The following is a 20,234-nucleotide window of genomic DNA, read 5'->3' as shown; positions in this document are numbered from 1 at the left end:
AAGTATTATAAATCAGAAAAGATATAAAAATTAAAGACACAATCCCTGGCGAAACTGATAACGAATTGATTTATTTGAATACATATTTGATCAAATAAAGAATACAATTTTTTTTTTATTGTATTTTATTTACAACTGGTTCTATAGAGCCAACCAGCAAATTTGATGAACTTGGATATCACATGCATGTGGGTGACACTCAGCAGCGTTTCCACTAACATATAAAATTATTTGTGTTTTATTTTTATAGATCAGTCGGCTTATTCCTTTTTAGCCTTCTGATTTCTGGTGCCAGGTTTTTGGCCAGCTCATTAGGGTGGTTCTTTATTCTATTTTTGTGTATTCTTGCAAATTTTTCTATTTGTTCCTTGACATTTTTTATTTCCAAATCATTATGAAGTGTATCTCCACTCACGTAGCATGGAACGGCTGCTCTATTTCTTAAAGCCTTCTTTTGGAATCTTTGGATGATATTTATATTGCGTTTTTTGGCACATCCCCGTAATTGTATTTCGTATATCCATATTGGAATGATAGTGGCTAAATAATGAATAAAATGAAAAATTATTTCGTTCGAAATCCAATTAATAAAATAATTTAAAGAAACGTCGTTTATGGGATAATGCCCAAGCCTGTTGTGCGCCTAACAGACCCGTTAATGACAAGTCCTTCAGGTTTACGATACGTCTATCGCTATTCAGCACGATATTCGAGGGCACTAGAAAACACACGTGTTCGCCAGAACTGCAAATCAATAAATCGACCTTTTAGGACTCCTAATCCCCGAATTGGTATAAAGCAAAACTGACAATAATAGACGATTGTGCTGTCTAAAAAATAGCCCGTTCCGATCGTTGGCATCGTAAGTAAACCTCTTGCCATCGAGAATTTGGATTCCAGATGTCCTGACACAGTTTTCGCGATTTTTATTGATGCCTAACGGTTTTCCACGCTGGATTTCGATCTTTGGAAAATTTGCGACAGTAGGGGAGATCGATGGCTGGTTATCTATATAGGGATAGGATGACTAATTATTAATATGTAGACTGCGTTTGTTTATGCATTTGTAGTGGCTTCGAACGTGCAAAACGCAACAAATTAAGTGTTTTGAATAAAGTTTGATAGTATCGATGTGTCGTTATTAACGTTGTAAAGCCTCTGGTACAGAATTCAAAATTCTGCTCCGTTTTCAGTTTTCGTTACTAGTATCTTTACTGGACACCACCGAAGAACGCGAGAGACTAATAAGTAGAGTGCGGATTTTTATGCAAAATGGTATTTTCTAAAGCAATTCATACAGAGAAGAGCAAATGTAGGAATTTATTTCTTTTCTTAAGTATTATATTGGGTTCGGAGTGAACTAGAAAACTGATTGGATCTGATGAAAGTTTTGTTTTTTTACTATATTTTACAGACCTATATAGGCTATAAATGCATAAAATCCGTGGTCTACTGATAAGTTATCACTTTTTGCATATACCCTACAGATTTAGCCACACAAGCTAACTAATATCATAGTGATACACCACTGGGTGTACTGACATTCATGCCAATTGAAATCAACATAATCCGTGCTAATTATCAGCGTATGATAGATTGCACAGACGCAGTCTACAGTAAAAGAAAAAAATTATAAGTATCTGAAATTGTAAATTTGCATAAACTTTCGCAGTCTGTTAATAATTTTGCACAGACGTGTGTTTTACCGCGGATAGATTTACTGCAGAAACAAGTAATTTCCATTATGACATTTGTTTGTTTCCGACACAATTTGATCGCACGTTGTTTAAGAGTTATCAGCGGTTGTCGAATTTGGAACCGTGACTCGAGCTGTTCGAAGCTCATTTTAACAACACTACTCGAAATATTAACTACGTAAGTATGTAAATATTATTACTACAAGATTTTATGTTTTCATGCTCTATATAATTACAGTAGAATAAATGTTAAAGGCAGAGCCGAATCAAGGGAGGAACTAAGGGGGACTGCAGTCCCGGGCCCCACGTTTCAGGGGGGCCCTATTCTGAACCTTCCAATTCGTTATGATTAAATGTTATTTAATTTTATTCAAATAAATTTCAATTTTTTAATAGTTATGTATTTTGTTGTGCTGTATTAGAAAAAATAACCCAGCTCCCCCTGGGCGCCAACAAATTTTAATCTGGGCCTGTCCAAATACCAACAATGAAAAGTTTATGTTCATAAGATAAAAGTTTGTTAAATATTGTAATGAATAGCTGTTCAGTAGATATTGTAGTGTGTTGAATTATTTCATTACTTTTCTGTTTCTGTAATATTAACCCTTTCAGACCTGGTGGTCACATTTGTATATATGAAGTTTTTTTCTTATCTATTTGAATTTTGTCATGTTTTGAATGTTTCTAGTAGGTCTAATAAATTCAGAATCGAATAAAAAACCTTTTTAAACAAAATATCATCTAAACAATATCATCTAAAAAAATCAAACCGAGTTAAAATGTGTAATTAAATATTTGTTCTAGTCTTAAAAGAAAATTCAGATCTGAAAGGGTTAAACCTCGTAAATTTTAAACTCAGTTTTCGCAGTTTAGAAACTACCCTGATAATAACCAGTTGTGTACAAGTTTCGAGCACACTGCCAGCAAATAATGACTAAACCCAGATAGCACATGACGCCCAATGACGCTTTGAAGACGGCTTAAAGGCGCCTTAGACCTAAAATGGCCGTAAAATGGCGTCTTCAAGGCGTCATGTGCTATCTGGGAAGTTGTGTAAAAAAATCATAGCTATCTGTTTCCGCATTTGACTTGGATTGTGTAGGCAACGCCATCTAACAAAATGGTAAAGCAAATTGGCAGAAAGTCTTGGAACATGACCTATGTCAAATTGAGGGCAAAACCGGAACAAAGTCTGTGCGAGTGAATTTTCTGCATATGTTGCTGCCAATTTGCTGCCTATGTTGCCGTAACATTATAACACGCATTGGACAAAATTTGGCTTTGCAGATTTGAGTGACTGGGATGCTAGACACGTGACGAATACACCAATAGTAAGCTATTATGTTATAACAGTTGGGCCGCCGGCACCAATCAGTGGGGGAGCATCTATCTTATGTTTGTAGCTGTCAAAGTCGGTGAAACTGTTGCCCTCGATCTTATTTTGTGTGACAAAAAAATGTACAATACATATACATTCAACCCTCGTCTCTCCCTTGTGTCAATCTGGCACATCTTTCTCCTAAGAAATTATGTTATTATGTCACGTGTAGATGAATGTACTTAGGGCTTCATGACATTTATTTCAAAGAATTTGCAAATTTAACTGTTTATGTTTTTATTATATTAATTTTTACCAAGGTTCACCCGAATTCACAAAGAAATATCGTCACACGATGGTGGGGGGACACACATCGCTTCCTGTCTGTTTCCTCGGTCCATCCCCTTCTTTTCCTATTTCCATACACATCCCCCCCCCCACCCTTCCCTTCTCCCTTGTATCGAGAGGGATGCTGCTGGCTGGTGCGCAAGGTGTCTGACGTCAAGGGAGAGGGCGTCGCGGGGTCGGCGAGCACGTTGTTGCCTCACTCGTGGCGACGAGATCAGGTGACCAGCCCCGACTCGGTGAACCGATTTCCGTCAGGTAGGATCGGCCCGGTGGGGTCCTTTATCTACCGGCGGATGCCGTCCCGCGCGAGTCTTGTTCACCCTCGACAACGTTCAACCGCGCCGTGACACAATTCGTGGTGATCCCTCTCTTTGCTTGATGCTGGTGGGCGGCGATCGAGTCGCGTGGAGAGTTGTTGCACGCTGATCATCCTTGCCGACCGTAGACGGAAGTCGACCAGGTAAGCCGGCAAGAATGAAAGGAAAGAACAAACAAAAAATGAAAATACACACACATACACACACACACACATAAAATTGACGGGCACGATATTGTATCCTTGTAACATAATTAAGTTGTAAACTGTCCCTGTTTCGGTAGCCGAAACTATAATTCGAGGCGCTTGAGCCCCTTCAGGAGCGTGCAATGTCAATTCGAAATGGGTTACCTGCAGTTTTATTTTTACCAATATAGTAATTACTATTGAGTAGGAGGCGGCAGATGCTACATACCGTGTACTCATTGACGTAACTGGGATTTTTGTGAGGGGGGGGGGAGGCTAGGTCCCCTGACTTTGGCTCGTAACATTTCCCCATCAGGCATATGTATGTATTTTATACTATGTACACCCACGTGCAAACTCGGTTTCCGCTAGGGAAAACAGTGGCGTAGGGAAAAAGCCTCGTACCATTTGAATTCGGATGTTTCTGAAATTTATGCCAAATTACCATGCATTTTAACATTTATTTCAGTACTTGAAATAAATTTACCAAGTGGTAGAAGGCCCTTATCCTACGTCACTTTCTCTCCTAGTGGAAGCCGAGTTTGCTCGTGAGTGTACGTGGGTTGCACAAAATATAGTTACATATTCTACAATAATTATTCACATATTTATTTAACATTAAAACTATGAATAGAAAGATATAAACATAATTCTTAAAAATAAAAAAAAAAGAAAGAACAAAAATTGGAGATTGATTAAAAGCAAGAGTATATTACGTACAGATATCTATGTATAGTTAAAATCTATATGAGCTTCAATTTGCTGTTTCTTTTTTCTGAAAAAATATTTTTCGCATTCTCGAGCGCTAGTTTCCTTATTGCATCCAGTCCTTCAATGGATGTTACAGGATTATTATGTAGTTACAGTAGAATGTTAAAATTAAACAGGTTAATTCTAATACAAATTTATTTAATACTTTAACGTAATGATAATAGTATTGTATTTTTTGTATTTAGTTGCGTTGCCTATTGCATTTCAGCCCAAGTATTTATTTCTTATAACATAAGATTTTACTAGCTGACGAATGGTTTTTTACATATTTCAATAATTTCTGGACTGGGGGCCAGTTCGTATTCTGAGGGGCCAGGCCCCCGCTGGCCCCTACCTAGTTACGCCAATGCGCATACTTTTGATGAAATATTTTAAGTAGAAGTTTTACATATCAATTTGCAAATGACGTTTGCAGTACGATATTCAGGCCGCTTCTAGGTATGTTAGGGCCCTTTACGGCGACAGGCACCCCCGTGCACGCGAGGCGCGTACAGCCCTTGGCGCGGTTACGTGAATAGGCGACTCTAATAAACGCTTAATTTTACGAGGACACAATATTGTGCCCGTCGACTTTACGTACACAGTAGAAACGTGGTGACTCTTCACTTGGCGTGTAACCTTGGATGGGGGGGGGGGGTTTTATTCCGTTTGTTTTTTCTTGGTACCCTGCAGAGATCGTGCGTTCCTGATTACCAGAGTTGGACACAATTTTATTCGAATAATACATAGTGAAACGCAACAGTATTTAAGGGCAAAATTCTGAGCTTTAAACAGTTAATGAGGTTAAACAATTGTTTGCCAAATGTCGATTTATTCTAGAAGAAGTATTATTTTGGTTTAAAATGTGGAATTTCCACGTTTAAATAATTGGACCTAACAAAGTGCTTTTATATTTTTAATTCGTACATTCGAAACTCTTTATCTAAATCATAGCTTCCCAAACTTTTTTTGACTCACCGCCCAATTTTTTCTGCTCAGCTCCCCCTTTGGGTAAACTATCTTTATTATCAAACTTTCTAAGTGTAGTTGTCTGTGTAATCTTTGAATCTTAAAATCTTAGATTGGAAATAAAGAATATAAAACAACTAGTATGCTCTTCCAGGTCTCCTAAGCGCCCACTTTGGGAACCTATGATCTAAACTATGAATTTCTTCTATTTCAATGTGTTTCCTTCGTTGTGTTCCCAGATAGCACATTGACGCCTTGAAAACGCCCGTTTTACGGCTGTTTTATGTCTAAGACGTCTTTAAGCCGTCTTCAAGACGTCCTTAGGCGTTATGTGCTATCTGGGTTCGTCACGCGATGGACGATGCTAATGTGATCGATTTATCGAATAATGAAAATTTGTGTGATTAGAAGCGGACGAGGTGGTCCAGCTAATTTGATTCGTCGGTAATTCACGATCTTCTGCGTATGCAATGGGTAAAAAAGTATTCGCACACCCTATAAAACAGAATGACTTTTCGAAAATTGGACCAAGTGACTTTATTTGTTTCCGTGAGGTTGGAATGATTCGTATGCTAAAGGACGTGTGAACCAAATTTTAGAAGAGTTGCAATTGGTCGGAACCGCGAAGAAAATAGCGAAGGTCGTTTTTTTGAAACTGTTTTTTATCTGAGGCTGTAATGAAAATTGAATAAATACATTTTGAAGATTTATGTTAGTTGTATACATACGGAAACTTTCATTGAAATCGGTTGATAACGAACCGAGCGACAGGCACCGAATGACGTAAGAGTGTTTTGATTTACTACAGTTGTGAGTCGAAATGTCGCGAGAAACTGCGATGTTTAACACTTGTAACCGTTTGTATCTCACAGCAAACATTAATTCGATGAAATTTTTAGCATGTATATAGGGTGTCCTAAAATAGTTGTAATTCCTTGAAAAGGCGCACTTCCTGGAGTGATTTGAAACAACTTTTTTCTTGGCGAGAAAGTTCCTCGAGGCTTCGTTAACGAGATATTAACGAAAAACTTCGACCAATCAGAGCACGGGAACTCAGCCGGCTAACTCGCGCTCTGATTGGTTGGGGTTTTTCGTTAATATCTCGTTAACAAGGCCTCGGAGAACTTTTTCGTTAAGGAAAAAGTTTAGTTTTACTTACATCTATTTTGGGACACCCTATAACGAACGAAAATCTAAGAAAAGTATTTTTGAAATTTTTATTACAGTCTCAGATAAAAAAGTTGTAAGAAGCGACCTTTACTATTCCCTTCGCAATTCGGACCTACTGGAACGTTTTCAACATTTTTTTTACATATCATTTCGTAAACTAATCTTTCTAACTATACAAAAATACTTAAGTCATTTGGTCCAATTTTAAAGAGATGTTCTGGTTTAAAGGATGTGCAACTACTTTTTTTACCCACTGTAGTACTTATACAGACACATGAGAGAGAGAACCGCCTTGGTGTCCGCCATTTTTTTTTTCGTACTGATACGTCATCGTTGAAACGGGTTCGAAATTCGTTCGTCGGTTTTTTCTTGGGATTATATATGGGAAACGTAGCGTTTCCACTTGTGAGTGACCTATTGGACGTTTCCGGAATGTGCAGTGTGAACCAGTTTTAGATATATACTTTTGAAGCGATTGTTTTTCGTATTCTGCGTTGTTGTCGACTATCGGTTTGTTTTGTTCAGTTTGGAAGAATATTCGTTGCTATAGTTTGTGGACAATGGTTTGTACAATGTTTGTTAACACTTTGATGACGGATGACGTAGTACGGTCTTTTCAAAAACGAAAGTAAAATAGAAAAAAAGGGGAAAAATCGATTTTTCTATATAAAATTTCACAAATAAAAATTAAGTCGTTTCTAAATATTTTTGGAGCACCTGAAGTTGTATATTTGTGAATAGAAAAACCTTCCCGCCAACGAAGTTTTAAGTATGTACACTATCATTCATACGTTTGAAAAGCGGTTAAGTACAATTAAAAGTCAAAAAAGTCAATTTACAGATTTTTTTGATTAGAAAGGCTTATATACTATATGTATAGGTTTATGTATATATTTATATTTATTATACACGACAAACTCAACTTACAAGTAACCAAAAAATTTATTCTTATCAAATTTTTGCCTCAGCAAAATAACCACCTTTATTTCAAATAACTTTCAATCGAATTCTGGGAATTCTATTTACTAACTTTTAAAGTATTCTTTATTTATGTTTTTCCATTTTGCTTTAATATACACCCAGAATCGTGTGGCATACACACACACACACACACAAATAACAGAACACGCACACAAGCAGAACACATAGTACAAAACAGATTTTTGAGAAATGTGATTAGAAAATTGATTTTTTTTCTTTACTTTCAACTAATTAACAAAGGATAATTTTGTTTAACGAAAAAACACGACAGCTTCCAAACTTTTGAATGGTAGTGTATGTTGAAGACTTCAGATGTACGTTAGTTTTTGTTCTCAACGGTAAGATTCAAATTTACCGTTGTTAAGGGTGAAAATGTTTGAGACGGTTCAATGATTTTGATAGAATTTGGAGTAACATTGCCTTTATAAATCCTTCATGAAGTATTTGACTGTAATGTGGAGTAATTTCTCAGAAACATTGAGTTCAAGATATAAATAGTTCATTCATTTTAATGTATAGTAAAGTCACCTCCATGATGTTTGTAACGGTTATTTCGAAATTGTACGTTGCAACAACCGGAATGAGTAAAAATAACTAATCGATGCAGTAGAATCTAAAGGAATATTGTTATACAGATGCAAGCAATAACATTCAAGCGTCATTGTGAAGAAATTATAAAATTGAATTCCCTTTATAACCGTTATTTTCAAATATAACGTCACCATGGCTAAAATTCGAAATATTCGATCACAGACTCTAAAAGAACTTACTTGCGTACGACGATTATAAAGGAAAAACATGCTCGTATTCTGTAGAAAATATTGTACGACAGTTCTTCGAAATTAACCATCGATTATATTGAACATTTTAAAAATAAGTTTCTCACTGCCTGTAACCGCAGTATTTAAATTCAACGACGCCATCATTGAAACAATTCGAAATCGTTAACCAAAACGACAGGAAATGAACAAATATTCTTACTTACTATTCTTAAAAAAAGGTTACACAATAATTACATTGAATTGTCCTTCGACTAAAAGTGAATTTATGCACCGTTGTAACTGCCATTTTCAAATTCAACGACGCCATAATTAAAACGATTCGAAATCGTCGACCAAAACAACAGGAAATGAACGAATATTCTTATCTTTACTTTTTAAAAACCGTTACGCGATAACTATAAGGAATTATCTTTAAATTAAAAATTCATTTCTGACCATTTCTAACTGTTATTTATGTTAATTCGAAATTGTCGATCAACCTGTCGGAATGTAAACAAATATTTTTACCTATTTTGTTTTACAAATATTGTTTTTTTTGTGTTCCTCCTCTCGTCGCGGAACCTTCTTTCCCGGACACCAAGGGGGATGTAACAATTCATTAAACGCGATAGATACCAATCATTTGCGTGGCGGAGTGTCACCTCGTTTCTGTTCATTCAAAACACGGTTATTTCATGCAAAATCGGACAATTTTCGGAGTAACATTTCAGATTTTTCTTGAAATTTGAATACATTGTAGTCTTTAGTGGTATGCAAACATATATCGGACGATTTTTGAACTTTTTGAAAATTGTTGATTTTACAACTGTATAGTGTCAATCTTTTTTCAATAAATCATAACTATTGAACTAAGAAACTGATTAAAATAAACTTTGTGGGTGCTTACAGTGGAGACATAAGAGTACTTAATAAAAATTATTTCAGTTAAAAAAACATATTTTTTAACCATTTATCTTGCAATTGTTTTTTAAAACAATTTTTTTAGAAATGCAATTTTATAATAGCGGGACAACATTGAAAAATTTGAAAAAAGTTGAGGATATAGTCCTATTTGTCATCTTTATAGACAAATTTGCAATAATATGGACACTTTAAAATTGGCGAAAAAAGGTTGACACTATATTTCAAACGGCTGTAAAATCAAGAATTTTTTAGTTTTGAATAATCTTCCGAGACATGTTTATATATCATTAAAGACCACAACATATCCAAGTGTCAACAAAATCCGAAATGTTACTCCAAAACGTGTCCGATTTCGCGTGAAGTGACCCATCAACAAGATTACTTTGTACAAAAGTGACACGACAGAATGTTATATGTATATTCTACACAGTGATCTTAAAAATGGGATGTTAACAGAAAACAATCGAATCGTATAAAATCGTTCGAAATCGCCTAGACGATCGCGATATCTCGGGTAACCGAACGAAAAGAAAAAGAGACAACGAACGAAATTTGTCGATGACGGATAGCAAAAGTTATGGATTCGTAGAATGACGAATTTGGAAAGTTATTCAGAGTTCCTAATTTCAGATACACTAATATCTACGAGTAAAAATTATAATTCGACAGAATTTTGAAATCTGTACTAGAGGCGTCACTAGATTAGAGGAAAGTCGCCAAATGTGGAATACCATTTCGTTTTTTGAATGTCATTTTTACAAAATCTATTTTCCAGTCATATATTTACGCTTAATTTAAGAGCAGTCTTATATTTTTACCGTTACGAACAATGTTTAATATTGAACCTGACAGTAAAAAAAGAAACATAAATCGTACCTAATATGGAATAGGTACCCAAATATGGAATCCTGACATCAGATACAATATTTTCAAGGAAAATAAACAAAAAATAGATTTATTCTTCTTATTGATTCAGGCGCTTTCGTTATGATGAAAAAATTAAATAAAAAAAACAGCTATTTGCACTAGTACATTTATCATATTCCATATTTGGAATGTTACAAAAAAAAAAATGAAAATTTAAAACGAGATAGAATTTTGAATTCAGTACTGGAGGCTTTATTACATTAATGATAACACATAAATAGTATTACAGACATCATTGAATTCTTTGTTTAATAAAATACATCCGTTAGTAAATTAAGCCAATTAAATCGACGGCCGTGATTTCGGAAAAGGAGAAACAAAAAAAAGATCGGTTCGAGACCACGCTGGGCGCGCCGAGATATTCGCTTCGTCTCTTAACAAGTTCTGGTTTAAGGTGTTGTGAAAATGCCGGATACTAAGGCAATTGCACAGCTGACAATCACAACGTGAGCAAAGGTTGTTCGTTTACGCGGATCATCCGGGGGATAATGATTACAGAACAGACCTGGAGCATGATGCTGGACAGCGATGTCGCGGGCATCAATGAGTAAGTATTCGTGTCAACTCGAATTCCCTGCTCCGCGTCCCATTTTGCTCTTTTTTTTCATATTTTTTTGTTTCCCTCTTTCATTTACACCTGGAAAAGAAGTACAATATATGTATACTATACTGTCGTCCAATAATTTGGGGTATCGAGTGGTCTCAAGAATTCTTTTTTGAGAATTTCTCAAAAAAAAAAGTAAAATTTTTTATTTCTCAATTTCTCGAGAAACGTTTCGAGAAATATCTTATAAAATTTGTAAAGTCTAAAATAGAAGATTAGAGAAAAATTTGATTATAGATATCAAGAGTGTTGGTACAAAGTAAGCAGATAAGGAGTCACGCGAGAATTCAAATTTTAACTGTTACATTTTTTAATATATATTTTTATGAAAGTGTTACGAACAAATCGAGGAGACTCTCCTGTTGAAAATGAGTCCAAACACAACGTAATTCGGACTATTTTTAATAATATACTATCTGTATTGCGATATAACGTCTGAATAAAAATTGTTATTCCTGCATTTTCCCTATTCAGAAACATGCTAGTTGTCTGAAAACAATATCATACATTGCAAATATTGGGGCAAGCGTTACAGAATTTTCTCCGATTTTTCGTTGGTTATGTAGATAAGTATATTTGAATATTTGAATATTTAATTATACATATAGTATAAATATTCAAATATTCGAATACTCCGTACTATTAGAATTATTCGAATACTTCGTACTATTAGAATTATTCGAATACTCCGTACTATTAGAATTATTCGAATACTTCGTACTATTAGAATTATTCGAATAGTTCGAATATCCGAATACTTACAGTTCTACTTTCGATATTTCGAGAAACCCATCCGTAGAAGCTATACAGTTGTATTCCTCGTTAAAATTCGCTACGTGCTGACACATAAACATCGACTTGTGGCAGTGAATTATTAGTCGTTCAGTGTATTTTCTTATTTTTACGTTTTATGGTGGAGTGGTTCTTCGTAATAGATGGAACAAAACGAGGTGTACTACAAGTACAGCCATTTTAGGTGTATGGAATTTTAGTTAGGTTGTTGCGTAATAAGTGTCTGCTTAGAACTAAAGAATTTGAACGATTACAACTTGTCTTAAGTTGAAAAATATTCATTAAAAAAAAATCCATTTGATTCAACAGATTTTTACCAACGAGTCACGTGCTTCTTGATCCCATGTTCAACAATTCTTAGGCACCTACACAAAATGAAGCCAATATTGAGAATCAACATTTATTATGCAACAACCTAATAGTTAAATGTAGTAGGTGGATGTTCATGTAAATACAGATTTCTTGAGATACTTTTTTCTGGTAACTGAAATGAATGTAAAAATGTGATTACAAAGGGTATAGTCAGACAAGGGGACCCAAAATGCCCTTAGACCGATTTAGACTTGTAATATACCATTCGATAGCTTTCCAAGAAAAAACAATGTGTACGAATTTTCAACCCTTTACCTCGACCAGGGAAGTAGTAATTGGGAAAATTCTTTTTTTTCTTGGACATGGAAATATTTAAAATCGTATAATTTACTTACGTAATAAAAGAAATACAAAAATTCAAAGTATAAATTACTTTTTCATGGAAAAAACGTTAAAAATATCGGTTTTTGATTTTTAAAACTATGATGGAACCTACCAAAAAATCTTTAAAAAGTTCAGGACAATACTTGGTCATGATATATTCTTACTGTAGTTATATGTATAAATGTAGTCGCTTCAAAATTTCGGTAAGAAAGAACTTTTTTCAGAATTAATCTGTGTTTTTTATTTTTGACAACTAGGATTCTCAACCAAAAAATCGCGAAATATTTTCCAACACGTGGCCCGATAAATATTATCTATCAGAATTTTTACATGCAATTACATAGAGGAAATAGAAGAAAAACCGCATAATCCGAATTTTTCCTATTACTACCCTCCTGGTCGAAGTAGACGTTTGAAAATTGGTACACATCTTTTTTCTTGTTAATCTATCGAATGGTATGTCACAAGTCCAAATCGATCTAAGGGCACTTTTGACCCCTTATCTAACTATACCCGTTGTCAAAGCCATTCTTGTAGATCTTAATAAGTATCTTTTCATCAATTTTTTTATCAAGTTCAAATTCTGCAGAGATAATTACCACCGAATTTTTGGACGATAGTTCGTACACGTACATGCAAAGAAGACTGAATTCTTTCTTTGTTTAATGCGACACATCATTAACACAATAACACTGTTCGGTAAGTTCCACGTTAACAGATGTTCCGACATGATATCACACACTCGGTGGTATATTATACACACACATACGCATAACACAGGATTAATCGAGTTTATGTTCTTGCATTAATATTGGAACATTCATTGGTTACAGTCAAATGACCGTTGACTTCTACCTTCGAGTTTATGTTCTTGCATTAATATTGGAACATTCATTGGTTACAGTCAAATGACCGTTGACTTACGTTCTACCTGTACAAGTGTTAACATAACCTCGAATAAAAACCTTGTGTATTCATACGCACACTTTTTTCTGTTCACGAAGATATAATCGTTTTGATTAAATGATTTTATGTGACTTATGTCAATCCTCTAACGACGGTGTCTGGGTGCATTTTAATCCAGGTTTACGACACTTGTGCTTTCCTATATTCGATCTGATAAGGAAACTATAAATCATTCATACGTGTTTTTTTCGCGATGAAAAACGCAACTTGATGTTTTTCTTGACAACGAAGAAAAATGTGTTCTTTTTCGAAAAATGTAACGTAGGGGAGACCAGGGACAAACGTAACATGGGACGAAAGTAACAATTGTTATAAAACAAATGCCAATCGACCAACAGTCCTCTTCTCCCATATTTATACACAAATTCCATCTGTCCTCCAGATCAGTGGTCGCTAAAACCCAGCAGTAAGCGGTTTTCCTAATACGACTATTTTATTGAAATAATATACCAAAAGTAAGTTTGCAATATCTCTTTCAATTGTCTATCTTTTTGTTTTAATTCCGTAAAATCCTTCGAAAGTGTTTGTCTTTTATTTAACAATTAAAGCATTTTCAGGTAGATATAACATTTTTCATGACAATAAGTTCGGTTTGCATACAGGGTGTAACAAAAATGTTGAAGGACCGGAAATCGGACACTCGTGAGGTGATTTGAAGCAAGTTTTTTCTTAGCAAAAATGTTATCTGAGGCTTTGTTAACGAGATATTAACAAAAAATCCTGACGTATCAGAGCGCAAGTCTGCCAGCCGAGTTCCCGCGGTAACGTTGTTAACAAATTTTAACTAGAGTTGAGTAGAATTTTATTTGAATAATACATAGTGAAAAACTGCATAATTGTTTGCCAAATGTTGACTCATTCAGGAAAAAGGTATTATTTTGTTATAAAAACTGGAATTTCCACGTTTAAACAATAAAAAATGGCGAAGTACTTTTTCATCTTTTATTCGTTATTCGAAACTCTATTTGGATAATGAAAGCGCCCATCTCTATTTTAACGAAGATATATTTTATTAACGAACATTTATCAATTAAATAATATAGCTCAACAACAACCACCTCTACATTCATTAACTTTCATATCGATTACTCGTTCCATTTGATATGAGTACTTTTTTCGATACCGAGTATATATCGAAACCGAAAGTATCGATACTAAAAATACTCGGTATCGGAACGAAAGTATATCGATTATTTACTTGTATTTTCTTCAATCGGTTCATCTCTAAACGCACGTCGATCTAGTAGAATTAAGCGGAAGCACGTTTCAAAATACATTTATAGAGAAAGATGAAGGTGGGTTTACATGGACCCAGGCATCGGCGTCTATGTCGTCTAAAGACTGCACACCTGAGACCAAATTTGTTGTGTTATACAACTATCTATTATAAATTTACTGTATTTTGCGTCCGCAGTCTTTAAGGTGACATTCGTTCAAAACTTTCAACAATTTAAAAATTCCTTTTCCAATTTTCATTGCATCCCGACCAGTGACCTAACCCTTATCAGTAGACCGCGGTCTTCGTGAATTCATACCTGGGTAAAATCGGGACCCACTATTATTTTCAAAAGATTTGCATCAGTTCATCGACGAACGTTGATCGCGATAGACGTGTGCTTAGCAGAAGTATTGTGTTTTTTTGTGTTTTTGGACGCTCCAATCTAATTTTCAATCATTTTAATACTTCACAACTACTGTTGGGTAAGTATTTTTTTTTTAAATCATTCTATTTGTTGTGTATTAAAGTGTAAATAAACTGTATAAAGTGATTACGGGTCTGGAGAATCGGATGAATAGTATTGGTACAGATGCTAGGGAGCAAAATGATTAAATTCGTTATTTTTTTGCATCTTTCTTCTTCCTAAAAAGTTCGATCTAAGTAAGATATCATTTGGCGAAGAGATTTTTTTAATAAACCTCAATTTTATTTTATTTCGTATTTTATTAACAGACTGGGGATGTTTATGCGTTTATAGTGTTTCCTAATAAAACAAATGTTTTAATAATATTTAATACTTTTTAGGGTAAACGCACCAATGAATGAACACTTAAGAGCTTTTGCAATTATTAAGTCGAATTTTAAATGATAATAATATTAATAAATATTTGGCACATGCAAAGTAGATTTTTTAATACCTTTACCGTTTTATAACGTATAGATTTAAATATAAAAAATTGCAAAAATGTAGTTAATTAAATTAAAGAAAAAAAATACTGATTTCACCAGTGAATGAACAATATTAAGTAAATGAACATTTTCAAAAGCAACAAGGAATTCAAAAAAATCAATCATTTACTGGTGCATCCACCCTATGTGGTATTATTAATCTAGTAAAGCCTCTAGTACAAAACTCAAAATTGTGTTTCATTTTAAGTTTCAGATATTAGTATTTGAAAGTGTGAATTCTGCATAAACCTTCGCAGACTATTTATTAATGTCAGTATTTAAAATTTTATCTTTAGGCTTCCGATTTTACCCCATTCCCCCTATGCACAACAATCCAAAACGCAGTGTCACAAAAAGTCAAATAAAATTTCATCAGATTCTCGTTTTATTAAAAAATCTGTTAGGACTTTTGATAGAATAAACAAATCTCTATTCGATTCCAGTCTCTACAAACTGCAATTCGTATAAAATTTGCGCAAATGTCCGCAGTCTGCTGATCGGTGATAGGTTACAAAGCGAAATAATGAATGTTTAAACACTCAGTCGAACGTTGTGTTAAATGTTCTCTGTGAACGAAGAAGTTCCGTCGTTATTGGTGGTTAATTTCGAATTCTCCTGTCGGATGGTAGGTTGAGTATTTCCCCGAGGAAACAATTATGGATCAAGGCTGTGAAGAAACTGACTTCCGAGAGGCTGGGCAGGGAAGGACTGGCGGCGTGGGAGGACCGGAAGTCTACCAACGATCCGGAAGTCGCGGACGAGTCAGACTCCAGCGACCCGAACGAGGACGGGGAGATTCCGACCGACCCGGACGTGGTTCTTGCCGATCAGCCTGTTGATACCGAAGCTCAGACGCAGAGAGGTATTTAGATTTTATTGACAAGATGTATTAAGATCGTGAAATTGTAGTTAATGGATGAGATACAGCGAATTCGTGAAACTATAGTTGGGGGTGAGCTATAAGGAACACTTGAAGTTATACATACATAGTTAGTGGAGTAAGATATAGCAAACTCGTGAAATTATAATTTGAGGGTGAACTATAAGGAACGTTTAAAGTTATAGTTAGTGGACTATGATATAGCAAACTCGTGAAATAATAGTTGGAGTATGAGCTATAAGGAACATTTAAAGTTATAGTTAGTGGATTATGATATAGCAAACTCATGAAATTATAGTTGGGGTGACCTATAGGGAACGCTTGAAGTTACAGTTAGTGGACTAAGTTATAGCAAACTCATGAAGTTATAGTTAGTGGACAAGGTATTGCAAACTCGTGAAATTATAGTTAGTGGACAAGATATAGCAAACTCATGAAATTATAGTTGGGGGTGACCTGTAGGGAACACTTGAAGTTACAGTTAGTGGACTAAGTTATAGCAAACTCATGAAGTTATAGTTAGTGGACTAAGTTATAGCAAACTCATGAAGTTATAGTTAGTGGACAAGGTATAGCGAACTCGTGAAATTATAATTAGTGGTTGAGCTACAAGGAACTCTTAAAATTATAGTTAGTGGACAAGATATAACGAACTCGTGAAATTATTATACCGTTGGTCGATAAAATATAAGAAACTTCTGAATTTATAGTTGATGGATAAGCTCATAAGGAACCCGTAAAATTATAGTTAGTGGACTATATATAGTGCACTTGTAAAATTATAGTCGATCCACAAATAACGAATTCCTGAAATTACAGTTGGTAAACAAGCCATAGGAACCTGTAAAAATGTAGTTGGTGGACAAAATGTAATGAACTTGTGAAATTGTAGTTAGTGCATAAGACACATACTAACTATACATAGTTAATGGATAAGATACAGTGAACTCGTACAATTATAGTGTGTTGATTAGCTATAAGGGACTCGTGATATACATATGTATAGTTGATGGTCAAGGTATAGCGATATTTTCATTCGAAGTAATAAATTAAGGTCGTGAACCAATAGAGCAAGCATAGTAGTGTAATGTACCTGTAGCTTTTTGTACATTGTATTTAAAAGAAGAATATGTAATAATATTGTATATTCGTCATTAAGCACCAACGTCGGTAAGACTATTAATAGGCTTCCGGAGTAGAAAAGAGCTAACCTAATATTGACTCTTCACTTATCATTAGACTGTGGATGTTTATGCATTTATAGCATCCCTTAATTTGGAAAGTACAATAAAATAAAGATTTTAATAAAGGTTAATATTAAGTAAATTTTATTATTACGATAGTAAAATCTCTAGTACAGAATTCAAAATTCCACCTTGCTTTAAATTTCAAATATTATTGTCTGAAATTGTGAAATTGCATAAACTTCCTCAATCTACTTATTATACAAACAAAAAATTGTCCCGCTGAATATTAGAGAACAGAAATATTTGCCTAATTCTATAAACGCAAGATAAGAACCTTAAATTCTAGAGAATACTCGATCCTCGGTCGGCCATTTTGTTTCAGCCCTCGTCATTTACGTTTTATATCATTTACGCCGCTAATGGTACGCGTTCATGAATTTATTTTATGCGTGTACAGCCTTTGAGTTATAAATACCCCCTGGATATTTTCAGATGTTTTCAAGAAAGGAGTTCTCTATAAGGGAATATTTTGTCCGTCGCTCTCGAACAGCTTCCACAGCAAGCAGCTCGAGACGTCTTACCTCCATTACTCGAATCGTCAACGGCAGAAGTCGTTGATCATGCTGAATATCGTCGATCTGAGCTTAAAGGTAATATAAAAAATATCATCTGATCTTTCATTTAATTTTACTTAATCCTCTATTGAATACTTTGACTATTTACCAGCTTATATATTATCAAGTAATCAGACTATTGGATATGCTTCAATTACTTCGATCAGCGTATTTGTTCAAAAACAATGTCTCACTTTCCGTCATTTCAATAACACATGTTCAAGGTTATACTTAAAGAGAATACAATAAAAAGAAATCGATTTTCGACCCTTCCGAATGGGAATACCTCCTTAAACTCAGTTTTCTCAGTTTTGAAACTACATAGTGAAGATAGAACAATTAAGAACTAGAGCAACCATTTTGTTAAAATCAATTTTCTGAAAATCAAAAGCATGTAAGATATTTAAGGTGCTCACGTGGGACACCCTGTATACACAGCGAGTATCTCTGATCCGCGGGTATGCTGCGTGTATAGTGGGTGATCAAATTATTATGAATGCTACGAAGTACCACTCATTTGAATTTTGATCAAGAACGGAATTCAAAATATACTTACTGTAGTACCTTCTTTATTACAGAACATATCGTTTTGTTTTTACTGACATATGACACCGATTTTAATTTCTTAAAGAATATATATGTATATATTGTATATACAGACTGTCCCAAAATAGTTGTAAGTCCTTGAAAGAGGCGATTCTTGGGGTGATTTGAAACAACTTTTTACTTAGCGAAAAAGTTCTCCGACGCTTTGTTAACGAGATATCAACGAAAAACCCCGACCAATCAAAGCGCGAGCGGTTGAGTTCCTACAGTAACGTTGACTACGTGCTACCGCAGGAACTCAGCCGGCAGACTCGCGCTCTGATTGGTCGGGGTTTTTCGTTAATATCTCGTTAACGAAGCCACTGAGAATTTTCTCCCTAAGGAAAAAGTTGTTTCAAATCATCCCAGGAATTACCTCTTTCATGGACTTGCACATATTTTGGGACACCCTTATATCAATATTTCGTCACGCCACCCTTCGCGTCTACATATAATCGCTCGAATTCTTCTAGGCATACCTTTAATATTTTTTCGAGAAAATATAATTTAACCCTTTGCACTCAGTAGTCTTAATTTTCCATACATTCTGTTCCTTCAGAGAGGATAGTCGAGTGCAAAGGGTTAACAATGTTAGAATAAATAATAATCAAGGAAACCAACAATCATAAAAAAAAACAAACCGGCAGTAACAGGTCATATTTACGAACAGAGTTGGACAAAATGTAATCTAATTACAAAATCTAAATTTCAATTATAATGTCATTGCAATGTAATTGCAGGACAATTACAATTACCCTGTAATTTTACAATTACCTTCTAATTTTCGTTGTAAATTTAGTGTAGTTAATTACAGTGTAATTGTAATTTTCTTGCAATTACATTGGATTTTGTAATTAGATTACATTTTGGCCACCTCTGTTTTACGAACCATCAACGGTAGCACAATTTGGTAGCTTGTTATCATAAAAATATGCATCTTACTGTAGACTGATTCATGACCATACAAAAATATAGTTAAATTGCGCATCTTTGCGTTAAGAAAAGAAAAAAAGAAAAGTGCATACTTTATTGTTATTGATGTCATAATAACATCGAAACCATAAAATATGCAATTTCCCTATCTGTTCATAATAATTCGATCACCCACTGTAGATTGTTCTAATGGCGATATGGCTGTGGCAAAGGGACGGGGACAGCGGCGGTCTGATCGAGGGCCTGTCCTGGGCGTCCTGTTGCATGGCGGCGAACCTGGTGATCTGCATCCTCGGCTGGTGGCGGTGTTTCTCCAATAATTATTTGTACTGGGCGTCCATATTCACATGGTTACTGATCAACTCGCAAGGTGACACGAAACCATCAACCCCAATAACAGGCCGGACAAAACGTATCTCTCTCACGATGAACGTAAAAAAAGATTGTACATATACACGGTGGC

At 34.8% G+C, this 20,234-nt stretch overlaps 1 protein-coding gene across 1 annotated transcript in view; it reads left to right on the top strand.

Moving 5' to 3' along the window:
* Positions 1-10,835: 10,835 nt before the first annotated feature.
* The window catches only part of LOC107193478 (adenylate cyclase type 8-like), a 33,406-nt gene continuing 24,007 nt past the window's right edge, over positions 10,836-20,234 (top strand). The window contains 4 exon segments of the mRNA XM_015582928.1: positions 10,836-10,894; positions 16,202-16,434; positions 18,132-18,289; positions 19,952-20,141. Of these exon segments, the coding sequence (XP_015438414.1) occupies positions 10,836-10,894; positions 16,202-16,434; positions 18,132-18,289; positions 19,952-20,141 (640 nt within the window).

The sequence above is a fragment of the Dufourea novaeangliae genome, unplaced genomic scaffold, assembly GCF_001272555.1.
Source record: "Dufourea novaeangliae isolate 0120121106 unplaced genomic scaffold, ASM127255v1 scaffold6, whole genome shotgun sequence".
NCBI lineage: Eukaryota > Metazoa > Arthropoda > Insecta > Hymenoptera > Halictidae > Dufourea > Dufourea novaeangliae.
Note: the sequence above shows the minus strand (reverse complement) of the source record. Positions and strands in the feature narration are given on the sequence as shown.